Source organism: Podarcis cretensis, assembly GCF_951804945.1.
Source record: "Podarcis cretensis genome assembly, chromosome: 6".
NCBI lineage: Eukaryota > Metazoa > Chordata > Lepidosauria > Squamata > Lacertidae > Podarcis > Podarcis cretensis.
This window is the reverse complement of record NC_137175.1, coordinates 92,349,087-92,369,684: the sequence shown is the minus strand read 5'-3', so window position 1 is coordinate 92,369,684 and position 20,598 is coordinate 92,349,087. Positions and strand designations below refer to the sequence as shown.

Here is a 20,598-nt window from a genome sequence, read left to right as displayed (position 1 = left end):
CTGGCGCGCATCCACACGTGATTGCATTTAAAGGTAGAACTTGATCGCGTGCATGAGCCCTCATAAAGGCTTGTGTGAGTTCCTGGGCTGACGCGAAGCCCGGTTGCGTCGACGTTCCTGCAGCAACTGCCCAACAACTTTGATTTAAAAGAGAGAAAGGGAAAAAAGCTCAACCACTTTGGCTGCCCCCCACAACAAAATTCCTCGCTACGCCCATGGTGGCGTCTACGGGCATCATACCAACTTCGGGCACACTTGGTGCTTGCCAAAACCCCGTTTTATCTGTTAAAAAGATATAGGGGTGCTAAACTTTTTTCCACTGTTAGTTTGAGGCGGAGTTTCTTGATTTTTCGGTGGGCTGCGGACGTTGCCTGCTTTCTTTGTCTTTATTTGGGTGTGTTTAGCTTGCTTTGGGAGGGAAGGATGGATTCTGAGCATCCCCGGTTTCTTCTTCTCCTACGAAATGCGTATATTAGGGTGCCTGGGGCTGGGTCTCCCCTGAACCAGGAATCCCTGGTGCAGAGGTATTCGCATACCGGTTCCTTCGCACGTGGATCGGGGTCGAAGCCAATGTAGCCTTAACTGGGCTGTGGGTCCCAGTCACAGCGAAACTAAGGCTCCCATTCGATGCATCCTGAAATCAGCGGCATTTACTCCTGAGTAAAAGTGCCTCGGGCGTAAAGACTTCGCACAGCGAAGAACTCTTGCCTTTCCCGGCGGCTCAGCGCCGCCCCACCCGGTCGCGTCTCTGGATCTAGTGGGAAGAACGGATGAGAATCGTCCCAGGAGCGGCAGCAACAGCAGTAACAACAAAGCAAATATAGCGCTAACCCTGTTGAGCCAAAGTGTGCGTTTTTCTAAACAATACGTCGTCTTGCGACGTCGGTCTCAGAAATACTTCGGCTTCTGCAAGTTACAGATCGCCCTTGCCCGCCTCCCTCCGTCACTCCCTCATCTCAACTTGGGGGCCTCTGTCGATCTTTTTGGCCGGCTAAGGACAACCCCTCCCCGCCCTGACGTGTGAACGCGTCTCCTCCAAGCGGCACGGGCTCCTGTCCTGCTCCAGCGCCGGGTTTGCCGGCTTGAGGTGAGGTGGGGGGCAGGGATGAGCCTCGCACCGGGGGGAGGAAACCTCCGTCCTCCGATTGCGGGGCTCGCCCAGCGGGGAGGGGGCAGAGCCCAGTCCGAGCCGAGCCGAGCCCACCTGCAGGAGACCCGCGCGCCTGGCCCGGCTTCCGCAAGCCGGGGATGGCACCGCGGCTACCTCGGGCCGAGCTTAGGGCCGCTGGGGGCGGCCCGCCGCCCCTTGCTGGCGGCGCCCACCTCCCGCCTCGGAGCGCAGCGAAGGACGTGGCGCCCTTGTGAAGGCTGGGCGCAGGGGGCTTCCCAGCCCGGGCTCCGACGGCAGCCTCGGCCCGCTGCAGCAGCCAGGTAAGCGCTTTCTGCCGCGTGCGCCCCGCGCGCACGGAGAAGGCGGGAGGCACGCCAAGCCAGGAGGCACCCGGAACCCGGCCCCTCTCCGCGGCTTGCCGGGTTGCGGGGTCCGCGAGTTGCCGCAGGCGCCTTCGGGGCGTCCAGCAACCGCTAGAGGGGAAAAGCTGCGCGCGGCGGGAGGGAGCTGCAGGCCCAGCTTGCCGGGAGGCGTGGAGGGGGAGATGCCAAGCGCCCTGGCCCTGACTTTCCCCCCTCCGGCCCTTTTTAAAGCGGAGTCGCGGGCGCACCTGCCCACCCTGCCTCTGTGGGCCATGTTGGACGGCCTGAAAATGGAGCAGACTCTGCACGACGCGCTTGAGCCGCCTCCGCCGCAGCCGACCTCCCTCTCTTCGGTGCTGGGTGAGTGCCAAAGTTCCCCGCGCGCCGCCGCCGAGGCAGCCCCTTCCCAAAGCGAGCCTTGCTTCCGTGCCGGATCCCTTCGGGTGCCGGAGTTGCTCCGCCTGCCTTTCTGTCCCGCGGGAGCTGCCCATTTGATCCCGATCCCGAAGGAAGAAACGGAGGACAGGCGGCGCCTGCAGTCTCGCCAGCCCGGCGGGGTTCAAACGACCAGCTCTAGGGTGCGTCTTAGGAGGAAAAGAGGGCGGGGGGAGCGGTTTTCTCCGTAGTGGGAAGAAAATAAGCGTCCCAAGTGCCTTCGCAAGGAAGGAGAGAGAGAAGGGATCCCTTGCAATCTTCACCATCACCCACAGAATTTAAGAAAGAACCTGCCCAAATAGCAATATCTATGTCTTTATTAGTTTACTTACCCAAGCCCACAAACATAGAGAGATCTATGAGGGTAATAACTAGTACAGAAATCTTGTTCTGTACACGCTGCATGGAGCTGGAGCGGATAATCATCGCGCCAGGGCTAATAACGTTTCTTGGAAAGGAATAGCGGAGAACCTCTTTCCTCCGCTTCTGTGTGCCCGCACCCTGCACGGCAGTTGTTCCTCTGCCGTCGTTGTCGGCGCATCTTCTCCGTCGGCTCACTCAGCAGCGCCGTGCAATGAAAGCCTCTTTGTCCTGGACGTTGCGCGTTTCAAGTTTCGAGGGTCGCGCAGTGGGCAGATGGAGAACATCGCGACCACAGGTGGCGCGGGATGCGGTTGTCCCACCCGAGGACAAAAAGCAACTTTTGTCTCGACGAATCATCTCTAAATGGTAATATAACAGGACCGCAAATTCTAGGCAGGAAAGATCGATTCTGTATCTAAGAAAACATGGATAAATTTTGAAATATTTCGCCCCTTCCAGGGAGCAAAATCTTGGTTCTGTCTTTGCCCATCCCCTAGTGCCCAATATTTTCCAGCCTGGAAGGGGCGGAAGGGGACTTCGGGGAGCAGCGCGCCTTTGAATCGTTTGTTCAAGTCACCAAATGACCGAGTCTCAGAAGTATATTTCACATTATATTTCGAAAGAGAAGCAGATATGAATAAGACACCTTATTTTAAAAGAATTTTTCGTTTAGAATTCGAGGCCTTTTTCGTTTTCGCTTCCCCTTGGGCCAGGGGCAGCAAACATTCGCTCAGCCTGAATCTTGCCTCCTTTCTTCAAGTGTAATAGGATTTTATTAGTCACAGCCTTAGAAAAAAGAAAATCAAACGAACAAAAAAGAAAACCACAGAGCCCCGTTTTTGTTGTCTAAAATCCAACTGCATTTTTTTTAAAAAAAAATAAGCTTTCTTTTCTTAACGCCACGATGGCGGGCGGGATGCTTTGCATCTAAACCAAAGAGCGTTTCGACAGCGGCTCAGGATCCCGCGCCTTCGTTTTGAAAGGACATTAAAGATCAGCTCGCTCCTTACTGAAAACAGACATCTTTAGGGAGAGAGAAATCCCCGTCGGGGTTTGCAAGGCACGCGATTAGTTTGGGAGATGTAGGGAAAGGAGATAAAGTTTGTGGACTGAGAGGGATCCGGGTGCGAAGGCGCCCCATCGCAAGTCCATTTGGGGCTGCGCAGATTCCCACCTCAAAGTCATAGCCTTGTTTTCTCCGACTGGCCTCAGGCCGGTGTTTACTTCCGAGCCACAGCCCGATTCTAACGCACGTTCCTAGCCGGGAGTCCCGTCCGGCTCCATGGAACCAGTGGCATAGCGTGGGGGGTGCAGGGGGGGTCGGCCGCACCGGGCGCAACATCTGGGGGTTAGGGTTAGGGGGCACAAATCCACGGGTTAGGGGGCGCAAATCCATGGGTTAGGGGGCGCAAATTACTTGCCTTGCCCCGGGTGCTGACAACCCACGCTACGCCACTGCATGGAACTAAGGCCGGGGCGCACGGGAGGTGGGGAGGAGGCGCGTCCAAGCAACCAGAAGCGCCTCCGCCCCGTCGGAGAAAACGGGTTTGAGCCTCCGAATGGCGGCTGCCAAGGGCTGGCCCTTCCGCAGGCTGGAGTAGTTCGTTCTCGCGGAGCCTGTCGAAGCGGCCCTCCGCGGCCGCCCCGCGCCGAGAGAGCGCCGCGCGCCTTGTTCTCCAGTCCGCAGCGCGCAGGGAAAGCGGGCAGCAGAGGGGCGGGCGCCACTTTTCAGCTCCCTTGCGCCGGGGGCAAGCAAATGGTGCTTGCCGCGAGGGGATGGGGACGGCAGCGGGAGCAGGGGGCCTTCTTGGCCGTCGGGCTGAGTTGCGCCTTAGATGGCGAGGCTGAGGGGATGGGGAGTTCCCGGGATGGCTCCTCACGGCCCTCCTGTTCGTTGCAGGGGGAGCCCCGGCGCGGGCGCGCTCCGTGTGCGAGGGCTGCGGCGGCATCATCGCGGAGAGGTTCCTGCTGCGCCTCAACGAGCGCCTGTGGCACGAGCGCTGCGTGCGCTGCGCTGCCTGCCAGGATCCCCTGCGAGGCACCTGCTTCTTCCGCAACCAGAAGCTCTACTGCCGCCTCGACTACGAGAAGTAAGTGGCGCGCCGGCGGGGCGGGCAGCGGGGCCCCGCGCTCACCTTAACCCAAGACCCGCCAGCGGAAGGCGCGTCGGAGCCAGAAGGCGCCTCGGAGCCTGTTCCCACGAGCAAAGCGCAGAGAAGGCGCGGGGCTGCAGTCGAGGAAACCCGGGCGGCCAGTGGGGTCCAGGCGCCCAGACCCGACGGGACCTGTGCGCCCGGAGCGCTCGCGTTTCCTCTCCATGCTGCAGTCCTAGGAGACTTGGCGAGCCAAAGCAGCGGGAGGACTTGGATATGAATAGGTTAGGGCAGCCAGGAGACACGGGATTGCAGTTTTAGACTTGGGGCACAGCTTGGTCTGCCAGTTGCAAGACCAGTTGCAAACCCCACGGTTTGAGTGAGCGGCTGGTGAATGAATGCTGCCCTTTCATATTAAGGGCAATTTGAGAATAAACAGGAGTCACAATTTGGCTCATGGCTTCACACTGCAGACATGTGAACTTGCTGCATATATATATTGCGGCATTCTTTCCTGTTTCCTTCAAAGTGCTACTGGGCAGATGGCCCTCACTTCAGTGTTGAACTGACTCTCATTGCAACCCATAATAGAGCCCTGTTGGGTCATGTGGGTCCAGCATCCTGCTACATCCAAAGGCCTCCAGGAAACCCACAAGCAGAGGATGGGGGCAACCATCCTCACACATTCCCCCCTCCCCCAGAACTGCCTCCAAAATGGATGTTCCGGTTACCTATAGTGACTTATTTCTATAGCAGTTCTCTATTAATCTGTCGAATTACCTTACACCTTAGCTAAGTGCTTTAAATGGAAAGCCCCTATCCACCCATCCATTAGTGGAGTTTTACAGGGTGGGATAATGGAGGCACCCAGTTTCAAACTATGCCAAGGCTGACTGTTGTCCTCCCAAGGCCCATGGTTCTAGGACGGATTTAAGAACAGTGGTGCTTGTGTCAAAACTGGTACCATATTCTGTAGTCCTGAATTGGAAAGCGTTTATGTTAGAATTTCCTTAACTGGTTTCATTCAGTGATTTGTGGAAGTGTTTTGCTCATATCATAGTGTTGAGACATCTGGTGGTACTGAATGCCCAGACACACCTACAAGAATCCTGGGTTTTCTCCCATGGCTTTACAGAGTTAATGTGGATTGGCAAGAATGGGTAGTATTCAACTAAGTTTTACTTGCCTGGGTGAACTTATTTCAATGGGTCTACTCTGACTAAAACCACGTGCACAACGGTTGTAATAATAAGAGATTTAGGACTTCTCCAGATTACCAGTTTGCTGGGTATTCATCCTGATTTACTTGCACAAAGCTTACACTGAGGTTATATGATGTCTGCTATTTACTGAGCATACATTCTTATTTGTTTGCGGGGAGGTTATATGACAGTGAGTATTCATCCTGATTTTTTTTTGGGGGGGGGAGGAATATGCATTTCCATCAAATTGCTGCTACCCCACACTTTTTAATGCACTCCCTTGCTACTTTCTTAATCACAAAATGCACTTTCTAAAAAAAGTGGACGTGTTCTGCCAGAGCACTTGAATCCACTTTAATTGCGCAACCTAAATTTTCTGGTATGCAATTGAATCGCTCCTGCAAAACATTGACAGCCTAGAGGCAACCTGAAATTGTCCTTTTAAAGCACTTAAAGGTAAAGGTAAAGGACACCTGACAGTTAAGTCCAGTTGTGAATGACTCTGGGGTTTCGGCGTTCATCTTGCTTTACTGGCCGAGGGAGCCGGTGTTTGTCCGCAGACAGCTTCTGGGTCATAATAATAATAATAATAATAATAATTTATTATTTGTACCCCGCCCATCTGGCTGGGTTTCCCCAGCCACTCTGGGCGGCTTCCAACAGAGATGAAAAATACACTAAAATATCACATATTAAAAACTTCCCTGAACAGGGCTGCCTTCAGATGTTTTCTGAATGTCAGGTAGTTGTCCATCGCCTTGACATCCGATGGGAGGGCATTCCACAGGGCGGGCGCCACCACCGAGAAGGCCCTCTGCCTGGTTCCCTGTAGCTTTGCTTCTCGCAGGGAGGGAACCGCCAGAAGGCCCTCGGAGCTGGACCTCAGTGTCCGGGCAGACCGATGGGGGAGGAGACGCTCCTTCAGATATACTGGACCGAGGCCATTTAGGGCTTTAAAGGTCAGCACCAACACTTTGAATTGTGCTCGGAAACGTACTGGGAGCCAATGTAGGTCTTTCAAGACCGGTGTTATATGGTCTCGGCGGCTGCTCCCAGTCACCAGTCTAGCTGCCGCATTCTGGATTAGTTGTAGTTTCCGGGTCACCTTCAAAGGTAGCCCCACGTAGAGCGCATTGCAGTAGTCCAAGCGGGAGATAACCAGAGCATGTACCACTCTGGCGAGACAGTCTGCAGGCAGATAGGGTCTCAGCCTACGTACCAGATGGAGCTGGTAAACAGCTGCCCTGGATACAGATTTGACCTGTGCCTCCATGGACAGCTGTGAGTCCAAAATGACTCCCAGGCTGCGCACCTGGTCCTTCAGGGGCACAGTTACCCCATTCAGGACCAGGGAATCCTCCACACCTGCCCGCCTCCTGTCCCCCAAAAACAGTACTTCTGTCTTGTCAGGATTCAACCTCAATCTGTTAGCCGCCATCCATCCTCCAACCGCCTCCAGGCACTCACACAGGACCTTCACCGCCTTCACTGGTTCTGATTTAAAAGAGAGGTAGAGCTGGGTATCATCTGCATACTGATGAACACCCAGCCCAAACCTCCTGATGATCCCTCCCAGCGGCTGCATGTAGATGTTGAAAAGCATGGGGGAGAGGACAGAACCCTGAGGCACCCCACAAGTGAGAGCCCAGGGGTCTGAACACTCATCCCCCACCACCACTTTCTGAACACGGCCCAGGAGGAAGGAGCGGAACCACTGTATGACAGTGCCCCCAGCTCCCAGTCCCTCAAGACGGTCCAGAAGGATGTCATGGTCGATGGTATCAAACGCCGCTGAGAGATCCAGCAGAACTAGGAAACAGCTCTCACCTTTGTCCCTAGCCCGCCGGAGGTCATCAACCAGTGCGACCAAGGCAGTTTCAGTCCCATGATGAGGCCTGAATCCCGACTGGAAGGGATCCAAATGGTCCGCTTCTTCCAGGCGTGCCTGGAGTTGTTCAGCAACCACTCGCTCAATCACCTTGCCCAAGAATGGAAGGTTTGAGACTGGGCGATAATTGGCCATCGTGGCCGCATCTAGAGATGGTTTTTTAAGAAGCGGTTTAATAACCGCCTCTTTCAGCGGGTCTGGGAAGGCTCCCTCACGGAGGGAAGCATTCACCACCCCACGAAGCCCATCGCCCAGTCCTTCCCGGCTAGCTTTTATAAGCCAGGATGGGCAAGGATCCAGGAGACAGGTGGTTGACTTCACTCGTCCGAGCAGCCTGTCCACATCCTCGGAGGTAACAGCTTGGAATTGATCCCACACAACTTGACCAGACAGGACTCTAGCACTCTCCCGCCCCGGCCCTGCTCCCACGGTGGAGTCTACTTCTTCCCGAATCTGAGCGATTTTATCTGCAAAAAACTTTGCAAAATCATTGCAGGAGAACATGTGGCCCGTACTGGGCCCCGATGTTACAGGTGGTTCCGCTAAATTGTGAACCACCTGAAAGAGTCTCCTGCTGCTGTTTTCTGCAGATGCAATAGAGGCGGTGAAGAAAGTCTTCTTCGCCGTCGCTATCGCCACTTGGTAGGCTCGACGTTGAGCTCTAACCTGTGTCCGGTCAGATTCAGAATGGGTTATCCGCCACCGGCGCTCTAGCCGTCTCAACGATTGTTTCATTGCCCTCAGATCCGTGGAAAACCACGGGGCTCTCCGGGCTCCATGCAATCGGAGAGGGCGCTTCGGAGCCAAACAGTCAATAGCCCTGGTTAATTCCGCATTCCAGCGGGCCACCAGGGAATCGGCTGAAAGGCCATCAACATGGGATAAAGCATCCCCTACCACTCTCTGGAAACCATTTGGATCCATTAAGTGGCGGGGGCGGACCATCCGAATCGGTCCCACCTCCCTGCAGAGGGGATGGGTCGCAGAGAAGTCCAGTTGCACCAGGAAGTGATCTGACCATGGCACTTCTTTCGTTTCACTTTTACTTAGTGTCAGATCACTAACATCCGTAGAGGTAAACACCAGGTCCAAGGCATGTCCGCGGCTATGGGTTGGGCCAGACTTATTCAGGGACAGCCCCATGGAGGCCATGCTTTCCACGAAGTCCCGAGCGGCCCCTTGTAAGGTCGTGTCGGCATGGATGTTAAAATCCCCTAGGACGACCAAGCTAGGTGTCTCCAGGAGAACATCCGCCACGACCTGAAGCAGCTCGGGCAGGGAATCCTTGGTGCAGCGGGGAGGTCGGTACACCAAAAGGAATCCTGTACTGCCCCTATTGCCCAACTTCCAGAACATGCACTCAGAAAACTGGGTCTTCCCAATAGGACGCCTGGTGCAAACTAATGACTTCCTAAAAATCACTGCAACCCCCCCTCCCCGCCCACATGACCTGGGTTGCTGTGCGTAAGAGAAACCTGGTGGACAAGCAGCGGCAAGGACAGGCCCATCTGCTTCATCCAACCAAGTCTCTGTTACACATGCCAGGTCAAGTCCTCCATCCATGATCAAGTCATGGATGGCAGTGGTCTTATGAATCATTGACCTGGCATTGCACAGCAACACTTTCAGGTCATGTGGGTATCCCTTGCTGATTCTAGTATTCATCCGGTCAGGACCAGACCCGGAGGCAGGGATAGTCCTCAGACAACGACTAAACCTGGCTCCTCTGTAATGACATGGTCTGGTCTTAGCGTAACTCCTCCTCCTACCCGTGATCACTGAGATCGGTTGTCCCAGTGCATCCCCCCCTGTGGAACATGCCCCAGCCATTTTGTGGGCTGGGGCCCACTCCCCGGCAGCCCTGACCCCTCCCCTTAAGAACAAAATAACCCCTTTAAAAAACAACAACAAAAAAGCAACAACACAAATAAAACAATACAAACAAAAAACAATAAAAATTATAAAAATTACAAAAACATAAAATCAAACAAATTCCCAGGCCCAATAAACATCCACCCCACCCCACCCCACCCCACATACAAAAAATTCAAAATAAATTTTTTAAAAACATTTTAAAAGCACTCTGCACCCCTCCAGCAGTAACAGCAAGTGTCCTAGTGAGGCCCGTCAGGCCCCGCCCCAGGCCAGATGGTGAGTGGCAGGAAGGAGCAGGGCCCTCAGACACTCACATACAGGAGAGTCCTCCTGGGCAGCAGAGCGCAGCAGTCCCTGTGAGGCTTCAGGCCCCGCCCCAGGCCAGATGGTGAGTGGCAAGAAGGAGCAGGGCCAGCATGACTAAGCCACTTCTGGCAAAATCAGTGGAGTGCATGGAAACACCGTTTTTATCTACTATTTACTTTGACGTGCTTTTGAATTGCTAGATTGGCAAGAGCTGGGACTGAGCAATGGCAGCTCACTCCGTCACGGGGATTTGAACCGCTGACCTTCTGATCAGCAATCCAAGAGGCTCAGTGGTTTAGACTGAGGACACTGTGGCGGTTGTGGTGGTGCTGAGCAGATGCAATTGCAGGCAGCTGGATAAGAAGGAGGGGGTAGCACCAGTAATCCTTTGTGTTTCCATACTAAGAAAATGATAGTTGTTGTTTTTTTAAAGGAGTAACAACCCATTTTAACCCAGAAGACACTTTTGTGGCAGAATACTTTCTTTACAGAGAGAAAGTAATGCCTGGGAAGGCCTCTAAATCTTAGCCAGAGGGCTTGTCATTAAGCTCTGCGCCATACACTGAATTTAACCCTGGTATAGTCTCCCAAAAGAATCTGAGGGAAATGTAGGGATTGCTAACAGAAAATGTTCAGCACCTTGCCAAACTACAACCCTCAGCATTCTTTGCAGGAGGTCACTACCATTAAAGTGACATAAAACTGATATAAATATGTAATGTCGATTTGCGTTTAATTGTAATGGAATTACAGCTATTAATAACATCTTTGTCAACATGAATGTTGTGGTTTTTTTAAAGTAAATATTTTGTTCCTGCTTTGGGTTTCTTCCCCTCTCCTGACATAGCGCAACCCAGCCTATACCTTTTTGTTGTTGTTGTTGTTTAGTCATTTAGTCGTGTCTGACTCTTCGTGAACCCATGGACCAGAGCACGCCAGTCACTCCTGTCTTCCACTGCCTCCCGCAGTTTGGTCAGACTCATGCTGGTAGCTTTGAGAACACTGTTCAACCATCTCGTCCTCTGTCGTCCCCTTCTTTTTTTTTGTAGACTTATCCAAATGGCAGTTCCTCTGGTTAGATTAAGGGCTGGATTTGCAGTGGGCATGGCAGAGGGAGAACCTATCACTCATAATTTGTGGGTGCTTGCCTCCATTAAAGGCCTGCTGTTCTGTGTGAGTTTATGTCCATTGCTATTTCGCATAGGAAAGCTTGGTGCCTACAATACTCTTATGTTGTGTTTGCTGCAATGGTGTAACATGACTACTCCTTTGGAAGTATTAGAATGGATGAACGTTTCATGAATACCTGGTCGTTGTTGTTGTTCAAAATAGCATTTGTCAATATCTTTGCTGTGTGTGCAGCAGGAGATTTAGTTCCGTTTGGCTTGCGAATGAGCTCCGCGTAGCTGGGAAATTGGCATGTTCTTGGGTCAGAGTTATACTGTTACTCGCTCTGTTCTCTCTCGACCTGAGTTTCTTTGCAGGGCCAGATTGCAAAGAGACCTTGAGCAGGTGCTGGGAAATGTAGACAGTGAATTGAGAGTGCAGGGAAAGTTCACTCATTTGAAGGGCCACTGCAACAGACAGTTGTTGCTCAAGGACATTCTCTGCCCATGAGGCATTGCCTTCAAATGTCACATGGCAGGTATATATGTTTGCAAGTGATAATTAAAGCATAATGCTTGTGAGGAAAAGAGAGGCAGCGTGCCTTCTGTATGAACCAAATAACCAAATAATTAGACAAAAGGGTAATGTTGTTAAGATGTACTATTGCACTTTTGGCCTGTTTCCCATGGTCTGAAAAGTTCACTTTGATTGCAGGATCAACTTTCTGTGCTGTATGATAAAACAGAATAATTTTCTCTTCTCCTGCTTCTGGCTAAACTCTCACTATTTATTTATTTTGATTTATGGTGACTAGCTGCAGAACAAACCTATCATAATAATAAATAATAATTTTATTATTTGCACCCCACCTATCTGACTGGGTTGTCCCGGCCACTCTGGGTGGCTTCCAGAATAAAAAAATAAATTAAAAAACCCCTAACCTATCTCATATCTGTAATTATACCACTATGATTACTTCCATCGACTGGCCTGGGACATTTTGGTATCTGATACAGAAAATCTAGATGGCACTTTTGCTTCCACTAACTGGCATGCTGGGGAACGATCTACAAACAGAAAGTTTTCCTGTGGAAACTTCATTGAAATGAGCAACTGCTCTGCGAAAGCGCTGCCATGTCTACAGGGCTTGTGCAAAAAAAACCAACCAAACAAACAAATTACAGCTTCCTAGTGGTGTCAGATCTGCCTCTTCCATTCTGCCACCCTCAAAGGTGCCCCAAATCTGCTAGCTGAGGTGTCTGCCTCAGCAGGGGTGTAGGAAAGGGGGTGTGTGGGGGGGGCGGGCTGCCCCAAGTGCCATCATGGAGGGGGGTGACAAATTATCAAGGAACAATTACTAAAAAACTAAAAAATTACATTAAAAACTTTTTTTTTTAAAAAAAAATGTCTGCTCCAAAGGTGTCTTACTACACTAGAGATTATATAGCTACATGTGAAATTTCATGCATATCAGTTAATATCTTGACCTTCCTCCACGAAAATAGCTGTTTACTTGGCCGTTTTCCTATGTCATGAAGGCTGAAATTTCAACAAAGCACGTGCCTTTGCTAGACTCTTTTCGGACACCTGCTAAAAGCATCCTTTTTAAGGCAAGCATACCTAGATGCTTAGGAAGTTGAAGTAATTTTAATCTTAACATTTTAGCTTTTGTATGTTTTAAAGTAGGATTGTTCATTTTTCTTGATTTTACTGCTGTGGTATTTTTTGTTTTGTTTTGGTAAACCGCTTTGCAGGTTTTTAAAAATAAATTTTGTTAAATAAATAAACGATAAATATAAATAAAATAACACAAGCCAAAACACAATCCATCCTGTAGATTTAAGTATCTGTTCATAGTTGCCTACTCTTGTTATCAGAGGCTCAGAATCCACATTCCTTTGTAAGAAAATATGAAATAATGTAAAACCATTTTTGCAGGCAAAAAATAAAAATAAAAAATCAATGGGGGGGGGGTGACAAGAAATTTCGCACACTGGGTACCACCTGACCTTCCTACGCCTCTGTGCCTCAGATAATCTTATTGTCTGGTAGAACTGCCTCTGATTCCCAAAACCTTATAGTTTTCCAGTTGCAGGGTTTATGCTGTGCTCCCTATACCCACACTGCCCCATGATATGTTGTTAATTATATGCTATTGGTTATTAGAGTGAAGGAAAGAGTATTCCTCTTTTCTTTCTTTATGTCTTCTTTTACTCATATATATATATATTTACAGTAAGATACAACCTAGCCCTCAAGCAATTGGAAAAACGTTCTGTTCCTACGCGTTCAGCGGGACGTGAGAATTAAACAGGTTGACGATTGTGACCGTGAAGCTGTTTTGGGACCCCTCTTCTCGGATTTTTCTTTCAAGGCAGCCTTGTTCAGGGAAGTTTTTAATGTGTGACATTTTAATGTATTTTTAATCTTTGTTGGAAGCCGCCCAGAGTAGCTGGGGAGACCCAGCCAGTTGGGCGGGGTACAAATAATAAATACTACTACTACTACTACTACTACTAATGTGCCCATTTACCACCCATTAAGCAAAGGGGTGTGTGGGATGTGATAAGAATGGGAACTACTTCACAAAAACGCAAGCAATAATCTGATGAATGAAGTTTATTCAGGGTGAAACCATGTTGATATTCTGCTGGCTTCTTGGCTCTCTTAACAGTGGCAAGATTCGACTTGGCGTCTTCTAAAGTTTGAACCACTTTTCTGCCTTCCCAGCAGTATTGCAAACAGATTAGATTTAACTGCTGTTGTGAATATCCTGTTTGTTGTAATTACTGTGTTATTTTACATGGTCATGGTTGAAACAGCAAAGGCTGGCTAAGGGGCTGGAGGATGCAGCCTTCGTGTCTTCTTAAGATAGGAAAAATGAAAATTAAGTTCTGTTGGTGGGGATTAAGATTGCGTGTCGTTTGAGTCGCAGAGGCCGCCCAAGGGACTTTGATTTCTGTCACCTTTGGTTTCTTTGCTAATGACTCAGGTGTATAGTTTCGATAACTAGTTCATAGCAACTTTCAGATTTTAGTTTTGGTTCCTTCCACGAGACAGATTTGGTTACAATGGTTTAGACGATATGGGACATAAACAGTGCAAAGGTAATAGAAGACAGCATATTCATTTGCTCAAGAGTTAGATAAAGGCTACATGCCAGATTGAACGAAGCAGTTGAGCTGAAATTAATTACACAGGCCACAGAATGAAATATTAAAGCAACTATTGTAGGGATGCTCAAAATATTGGTTCTTGCCAAATTCCACTTTGAGCTGGCCTCCTGGTTGGAAACATAGGTATCCTTCAGATTTCAAACTTCTCCATATTGTGCAATGCAGTTCTTCACTCAGAAAGCAGCTTGGATTGCGGGCATAACAGGGTTTGGTTTACTGCCCTCCTTGAAAAAACACCTCATATACTAAAAGTATCTAAAGGGCAGAGCTCAAATGACCTATACTGCATGATTTTATTTCTCATATATCGAGGCACATGGTCACACCGGTATATGCAAATGGCTGGCTTATTTAAGACTATATAGAACCTTTATTCTCAATAAAGGCAGGGCGTACATTTATTTTTATATATCTGTATCATTTGTAAAGGGAATATTTGCTATTATCCCTTTGGAACTGTGCTGTATCTTTGTATTTTTGTCCTTCCAAGCAGTGTCACTTCATGGTCTGAATTTCAGCTTTTTTTTTGGTTACTTTCTTTTTGTTATGTTTGTACATTTTTTTTGCTAACAAATCAATAAAATGTTAACTTTTTAAAAAGCTGCTTTTAAAAATGTATATTTTAGGATAAAGTGCCTTTAAAAATGCAGACAGAGAGAAATTACATGGCAAATTTAGGGCAATATAAGTTGAATGGCATTTAAACTGATCTCTTTTTTAAAAACAAACAAACAGAAAACCTTGCAGATTAATGCAAAAAGAGAATGAAACGGGCTTAGCCATGAACACACACAAGAATAGCACAGACCAGAAATAAACAACGCTAAGCATTAACTAATAAAAAAATACAAATTCTCCTGAAGTTAAGCTTTTTTTTTTTTTTAAAAAAAAAGTCCCACCAATTTAAATGCAGCATATTAAAAGGCATGTTTGGCATGCCCATTGAAATCAATGTTATTTGAAAGTCCTCAGCTTTGGCTGGATCATGTTTCATAGTACAGTACATTGATTATTGCTTTCATTTTATGGATCAGTGGTCTCGTTAGATAGTAAAATTCATGTTAAATTGCTGTTTTAGGCGTTGTTTTTAAAAGTCTTAAAGGATAAATCTGTTTTGCATTACTTTCTATGGGAAAATGCGCCTTGGTTTTGGAATGCTTTGGTTTTGGAATGGACTTCCAGAATGGATAAAGTTTGAGAACCAAGGTAAAAAGGTAAAGGCAAAGGGACCCCTGACCATTAGGTCCAGTCGTGGCCGACTCTGGGGTTGCGGTGCTCATCTCGCTTTATTGGCCAAGGGAGCCGGTGTACAGCTTCCGGGTCATGTGGCCAGCATAACTAAGCCGCTTCTGGCGAACCACAGCAGCACACGGAAATGCCGTTTACCTTCCCGCCGGAGCAGTACCTATTTATCTACTTGCACTTTGACGTGCTTTCAAACTGCTAGATTGGCAGGAGCAGGGACTGAGCAACAGGAGCTCACCCCGTTGCGGGGATTCGAACTGCCAACCTTCTGATCGGCAAGTCCTAGGCTCTGTGGTTTAACTCACAGCGCCACCTGCATCGCCTAGAACCAAGGTACCACTGTGTGTGTGTGTATATATATATATATATATATATATATATATATATATATAGACTGCTATGAACCCTTTGGGTCATCAGCTTTGGTGGGGAGCTGCCACTTTGTTAATGGTGGCCAACATTGAGCACTTGAAACAGCTGCCTCTTCGCCTGTCGTTGGACTGGCACTGTCTGCAGTTCTTGCACCAAATACTTGGGAGCTGCTCTATTGTTGAATTCAGCTGGCTGACTGCCAAAGAAGTGGTTTGGGAAATGTAATATGTTGTTTCATGATAAACGAATGATTCCATTGCAGTGCAGTGTGACTTTGCCAACATTGTTCGATCAAACCCTCCACTGGCAACGCTTACGTTTTGCAGCAGAAGAAACGAAGATGGAACAGGGCTGTGTTTCATCGCGGTCGGTTTTTGTGTGAGCGGGAATGAAGTTTGGGTACCAACTTGGAGATCAAAAATGACAGCTGTGACTGCTTTTCCGAGAACTGCTTTTACAAAACCGCAATCACAATCATTTACTCAGGCTTCCATTTTACTGGGGTGGGGGGGGGATAAAATAAAAACCACATTTGTAAGTTTTAGTCACTTGTAGCTAAGGTTCCAGATGATATGAAGCATGCTGTCCCAGAGCCCTTGTGACGGTAGAGAGCAGGATCTGAGTTCCGGTTTAGTCAATTGTTGGTTCAGTTCTGAATGCTCTTTGGATCATAGCTGTCAACTTACAGATTTGAAAATAAGGGACCAGCAGCCTTGAAAATAAGGGATCAGCAGCCAAAATAAGGGATTTTAGTCAACCAGCAGCCAAATGAAGCCTCAAGCGGTGGTTCCCACAGCGCAGCAACCCGGCAAAGGGGATGCAGCAAGGAAAACCACCGTCACCTCTCCGCTGGGAAGCGCTGAGCAAAGACGAGTCCCCAGGCAACATGGCCGATTTGATCGGCACAAGGCATGCAAGCTCCACACCCCAGTCGTTCTTAGACTCCTTATTGTGTGAGCAACGCAGCTAGGGAACACGGTTGGAGCCTGCCTCCTCCCTGGCCGGCAGGGAGGGAGGGAGAGGAGCTGCTTCCTTTGAAACTCGGGAAATTTAAGGGACATCATTAATAAGGGACAGCAGCGGGACACAGCGCTGGGATAAGGGACTGTCCCGCCAAATAAGGGACGGTTGACAGCTTGCTTTGGATGAATGATTGACCAAGTTTTTTTTTTTAACTCAGTGCCTGCACAGAATACAATGAATTAAAACAGAACAAGTAAACCAGAAGATTGAAGGCATCCATGTCCCAACACCATTCTTTCACTGAAGGACACTGCATCTTCTTTCTGGCTTTAATCTAATAAACCAAGGATGTGAGCAGTTCATCACAAACCCATATGGAAAAGCACTTTACAAAACTGCAAGGACTTCATACAAACACCCACCCACCCATAAACTTCACGCCAACACATGGGAACACTTCGCACAAGCTCACGAATACAAAAGCACACACCCAAGGGATTCACAAGTAAACAAGAACTCATAATCAGGGCTATTTTTCTAGGAAAAGAGGTACTGGAACTCACCATGAACGCCTCCCTCGTTCTCGTAGAGTGGCAATGGCGCCCACTTGAGTGGTGCCGGAACTGAGTTCTCGAGAGTTCTAGCCGAAAAAAAGCCCTGCACCTCATACTCATAGAAATGCACAAGCCCTCACAGATTCATACATCCAGGACCTTTTCCCAACCTTTCATTCAATCATTCCTATCTATATCAAGATTTGTTGAGAAATAAATGAAATATACCGTATTTTTCTGTCTGCAAGATGCCCCCATGTATAAGATGCACCCCTTGCTCGCGGCAACAACCAATCACCAGTCCACCCTCGGCAGTATCTGTGTATAAGATGCCCCCTGATTTTTGACCTTATTTTTTAGGGGGGAAAACCTAGTCTTATAAATGGAAAAATACGGTATTTCATGTATGCAATTACGGCAGCTAGAATACTCATGGCGAGAAACTGGAAAAGTGAAACAACACCAACAATAACAGAGTGGCAGACACTTACAATAGAGTATTTGCAACTAGCAAAACTGATGGGAAGAGTTAGAGGAGCTTTAAATCAGAAAGTATATGGAGAATGGAGAATATTTAAGAAATATTTAAGACTATACTGTACAAATAATACCATACTAGCAGAACTTGAATGATACCTGTAAGTAAAAAAAGTAATAAATATTTTGTTGGATTATATGAAAAAAAATATGATATAAAGTAAAGCTGTGCGAGAAAACAATGACAGTATAAACAGTATAATGAGAACAACTGGAAGTTTTATATCCAATTTTTTTATTTGATTGTTATTTGAGAAGTTGCAGTTTCTTTTTGTATATAGTTTTTTCTTTTCTGTCTTTATCTTGACTCTTTTTTTCTTTCCTTTTTCTTCTTTGTTTCTGCTGTAAATGATATTTTATGTCTGTATTTTAAACCAATAAAGATTATTAAAAAAGAAAAATACGGTATTTCCGCTCTTTGCCTTTCCTAGGAACCTACCGTATTTTTCACTCTACAAGATGCACCAGACCACAAGACGCACCTAGTTTTTGGAGGAGGAAAACAAGAAAAAAAATATTCTGAATCTCAGAAGCCAGAACAGCAAGAGGGATCGCTGCACAGTGAAAGCAGCAATCCCTCTTGCTGTTCTGGCTTCTGTGATAGCTGCGCAGCCTGCATTCGCTCCATAAGACGCACACACATTTCCCCTTACTTTTTAGGAGGGAAAAAGTGTGTCATATAGAGCAAAAAATACGGTACATGTTTAAGGCTTGGAATAGATATAGGTTACCAACCAGACTTTAATATGTCAGAGCATCCATTACTTCTTGATCTCAGGATCTTAGGTATGTAACCTGATATTTGTAGCAATTTTGTATATTTTACTTTTGTGTGTGTGCGCAAATTATCTTTTAACGTCAAATTTTCAAATTCTGCTGTTCCCCAAAGAGGGGTGTGTTTTGTGATCAGAGTATGGGCTATGTTCTTCATCTTTAACACTGAAAGTTGTGGGAAAGCCTGTTGCGTTTCATTGTTAAATGAAATGTTTTAGAGATGCCGTCTCTGAACAGCTTTCTTAGTCCCATTAGTCCATGATTAGAGAGAAGTTAAAGATTACCCATTAAATTTCCTTGTTCCATTTCCTTATTTTTTTTTTAACAGTTAGATTCTTTTTAATTTCATTCCAAATACTGAACAATGTTTCAGTGCAGGGATTAGATTTAATTATTTCTTTGTCTGATTGTGTTCAATGCCAGTGCTGAGGATCTGTCTGTCTGGAATCAGTTTTTCAAAATCATCAACATGGCAGCCTGATCATTCACATTTATACATGGGAAGGCCAGTCCACAATCCTCAATTGTACTGGATAATACAGTGGTGCCTCGCAAGACAAAAATAATCCGTTCCGCGAGTCTCTTCGTCTAGCGGTTTTTTCGTCTTGCGAAGCATCCCTATTAGCGGATTAGCGGATTAGCGCTATTAGCGGCTTAGCGGCTATTAGCGGCTTAGCGGCTACGCGGCTATTAGCGGCTTAGCAGCTTAGAAAAAGGGGGGGAAAGGGAAAAGACTCGCAAGACTCGCAAGACGTTTTCGTCTTGCGAAGCAAGCCCATAGGGAAATTCGTCTTGCAAAGCGCCTCGAAAAACGGAAAACCCTTTTGTCTAGTGGGTTTTTCGTCTTGCGAGGCATTTGTCTTGCGGGGCACCACTGTACTTTCCTAGCCACTTTTAGTTCTTTTCTTATTCTAGAAAAAACACACCAAACTTCCATTTTTGCCAGTTGTCAGTTATCCTGAATGCCTGCGGTTGATTTGTGCATTTCCCACTTAATATCTTTTTACAAAACATTGCAAAGAGCAGCCAGCAAAGTCTAAATGCTCATATTGTTTTTATTTGGCAATAAGGAGCAGTTGTGCTGGGCAAGACTTGTGTATAATTCAAGGTGGGAAAGATTTGGTGGCTATAGAGGAGAAGGGGAGGGGCTAAAGAGAGAAGAGGCGGGGTTAGAAAGAAGTGGGAGGCGTCAAGTAGGGAAAGAGCTTAGTCAGCAGAAAAAGGGGCACTGCCTTAAGAGGCTCAGTGAAGTTCTGTCCCTCAAGGCCGTCCAAAAATCTGGATGGAGTTAAAGGTAAAGGTAAAGGGACCCCTGACCATTAGGTCCAGTCATGGCCGACTCTGAGGTTCTGGCGCTCATCTCACCGAGGGAGCCGGCATACAGCTTCCAGGTCATGTGACCAGCATGACTAAGCATGACTAAGCTGCTTCTGGCGAACCACAGCAGCGCATGGAAACGCCGTTTACCTTCCCGCTGGAGCGTTACCTATTTATCTACTTGCACTTTTGCTTTCAAACTGCTAGGTTGGCAGGAGCAGGGACCGAGCAACGGGAGCTCACCTCGTCACGGGGATTCGAACCACCGACCTTCTGATCGGCAAGCCCAAGGCTCTGTGGTTTAACTCACAGCGCAACCCGCGTCACTTCTGGATGGAGTTACAGGCTTCTAAATCATTTGGTTGAAGGGCATACGGAATGCGAGCTGCTCTCACCCAGTTGAAGAATTCTATTTTAGAAAGAGCAAAGAATAGACCTGGATTCCCGCCATTCAGTTCATCCCTGATTAGATTTGTGTCTAGCAATTATCATTGTATAGGAAGGAGCAGAGATGATGGATATTTGGCAGCCTCAGTGTTTGGCTTACTCCCATGGATGAGGCAGACAGGCCAGGCAAACACCTCAGCTGTGTCCCATGTTGACAGGCATAGGACTCAGCTAGGACTTAAGCTGAGAGTGGTTTTGGATGGTATAGTTTTGACGTACTAAACTACAGCTAGGTTGTGGGGGGGGGGGGGAATCAATAGGTTCTTTCTCTCCCTTTTTTCTTTTGAAGAGTGTTGAAGAAGTTACAACAAGCTGCCTATTTATCCCAGTACATTAGAACCTCGGTTTTCAAACATAATCTGTTCCGGAAGACCATTCGACTTCCAAAACGTTCGGAAACATTTACGTCCAGAAAACTCAATACGGAAGTCGCGTGGCACATTCGGCTTCTGAAAAGTGTTTGAAAACCGA

General features: G+C 47.8%; 1 protein-coding gene across 2 annotated transcripts in view; it reads left to right on the top strand.

Moving 5' to 3' along the window:
- Positions 1–1,214: 1,214 nt before the first annotated feature.
- The window catches only part of LMX1A (LIM homeobox transcription factor 1 alpha), a 76,178-nt gene continuing 56,794 nt past the window's right edge, over positions 1,215–20,598 (top strand). The window contains exons 1-3 of one of the 2 annotated variants that reach the window (XM_079981635.1): positions 1,215–1,431; positions 1,705–1,833; positions 4,172–4,361. In XM_079981635.1, coding sequence (XP_079837761.1) covers positions 1,746–1,833; positions 4,172–4,361 — 278 coding nt within the window. In that variant the 5' untranslated portion in view covers positions 1,215–1,431; positions 1,705–1,745. Of the gene's footprint in view, positions 1,432–1,704; positions 1,834–2,430; positions 2,638–4,171; positions 4,362–20,598 lie in introns of those variants that run through there. The other variant, XM_079981636.1, reaches the window with a different exon arrangement.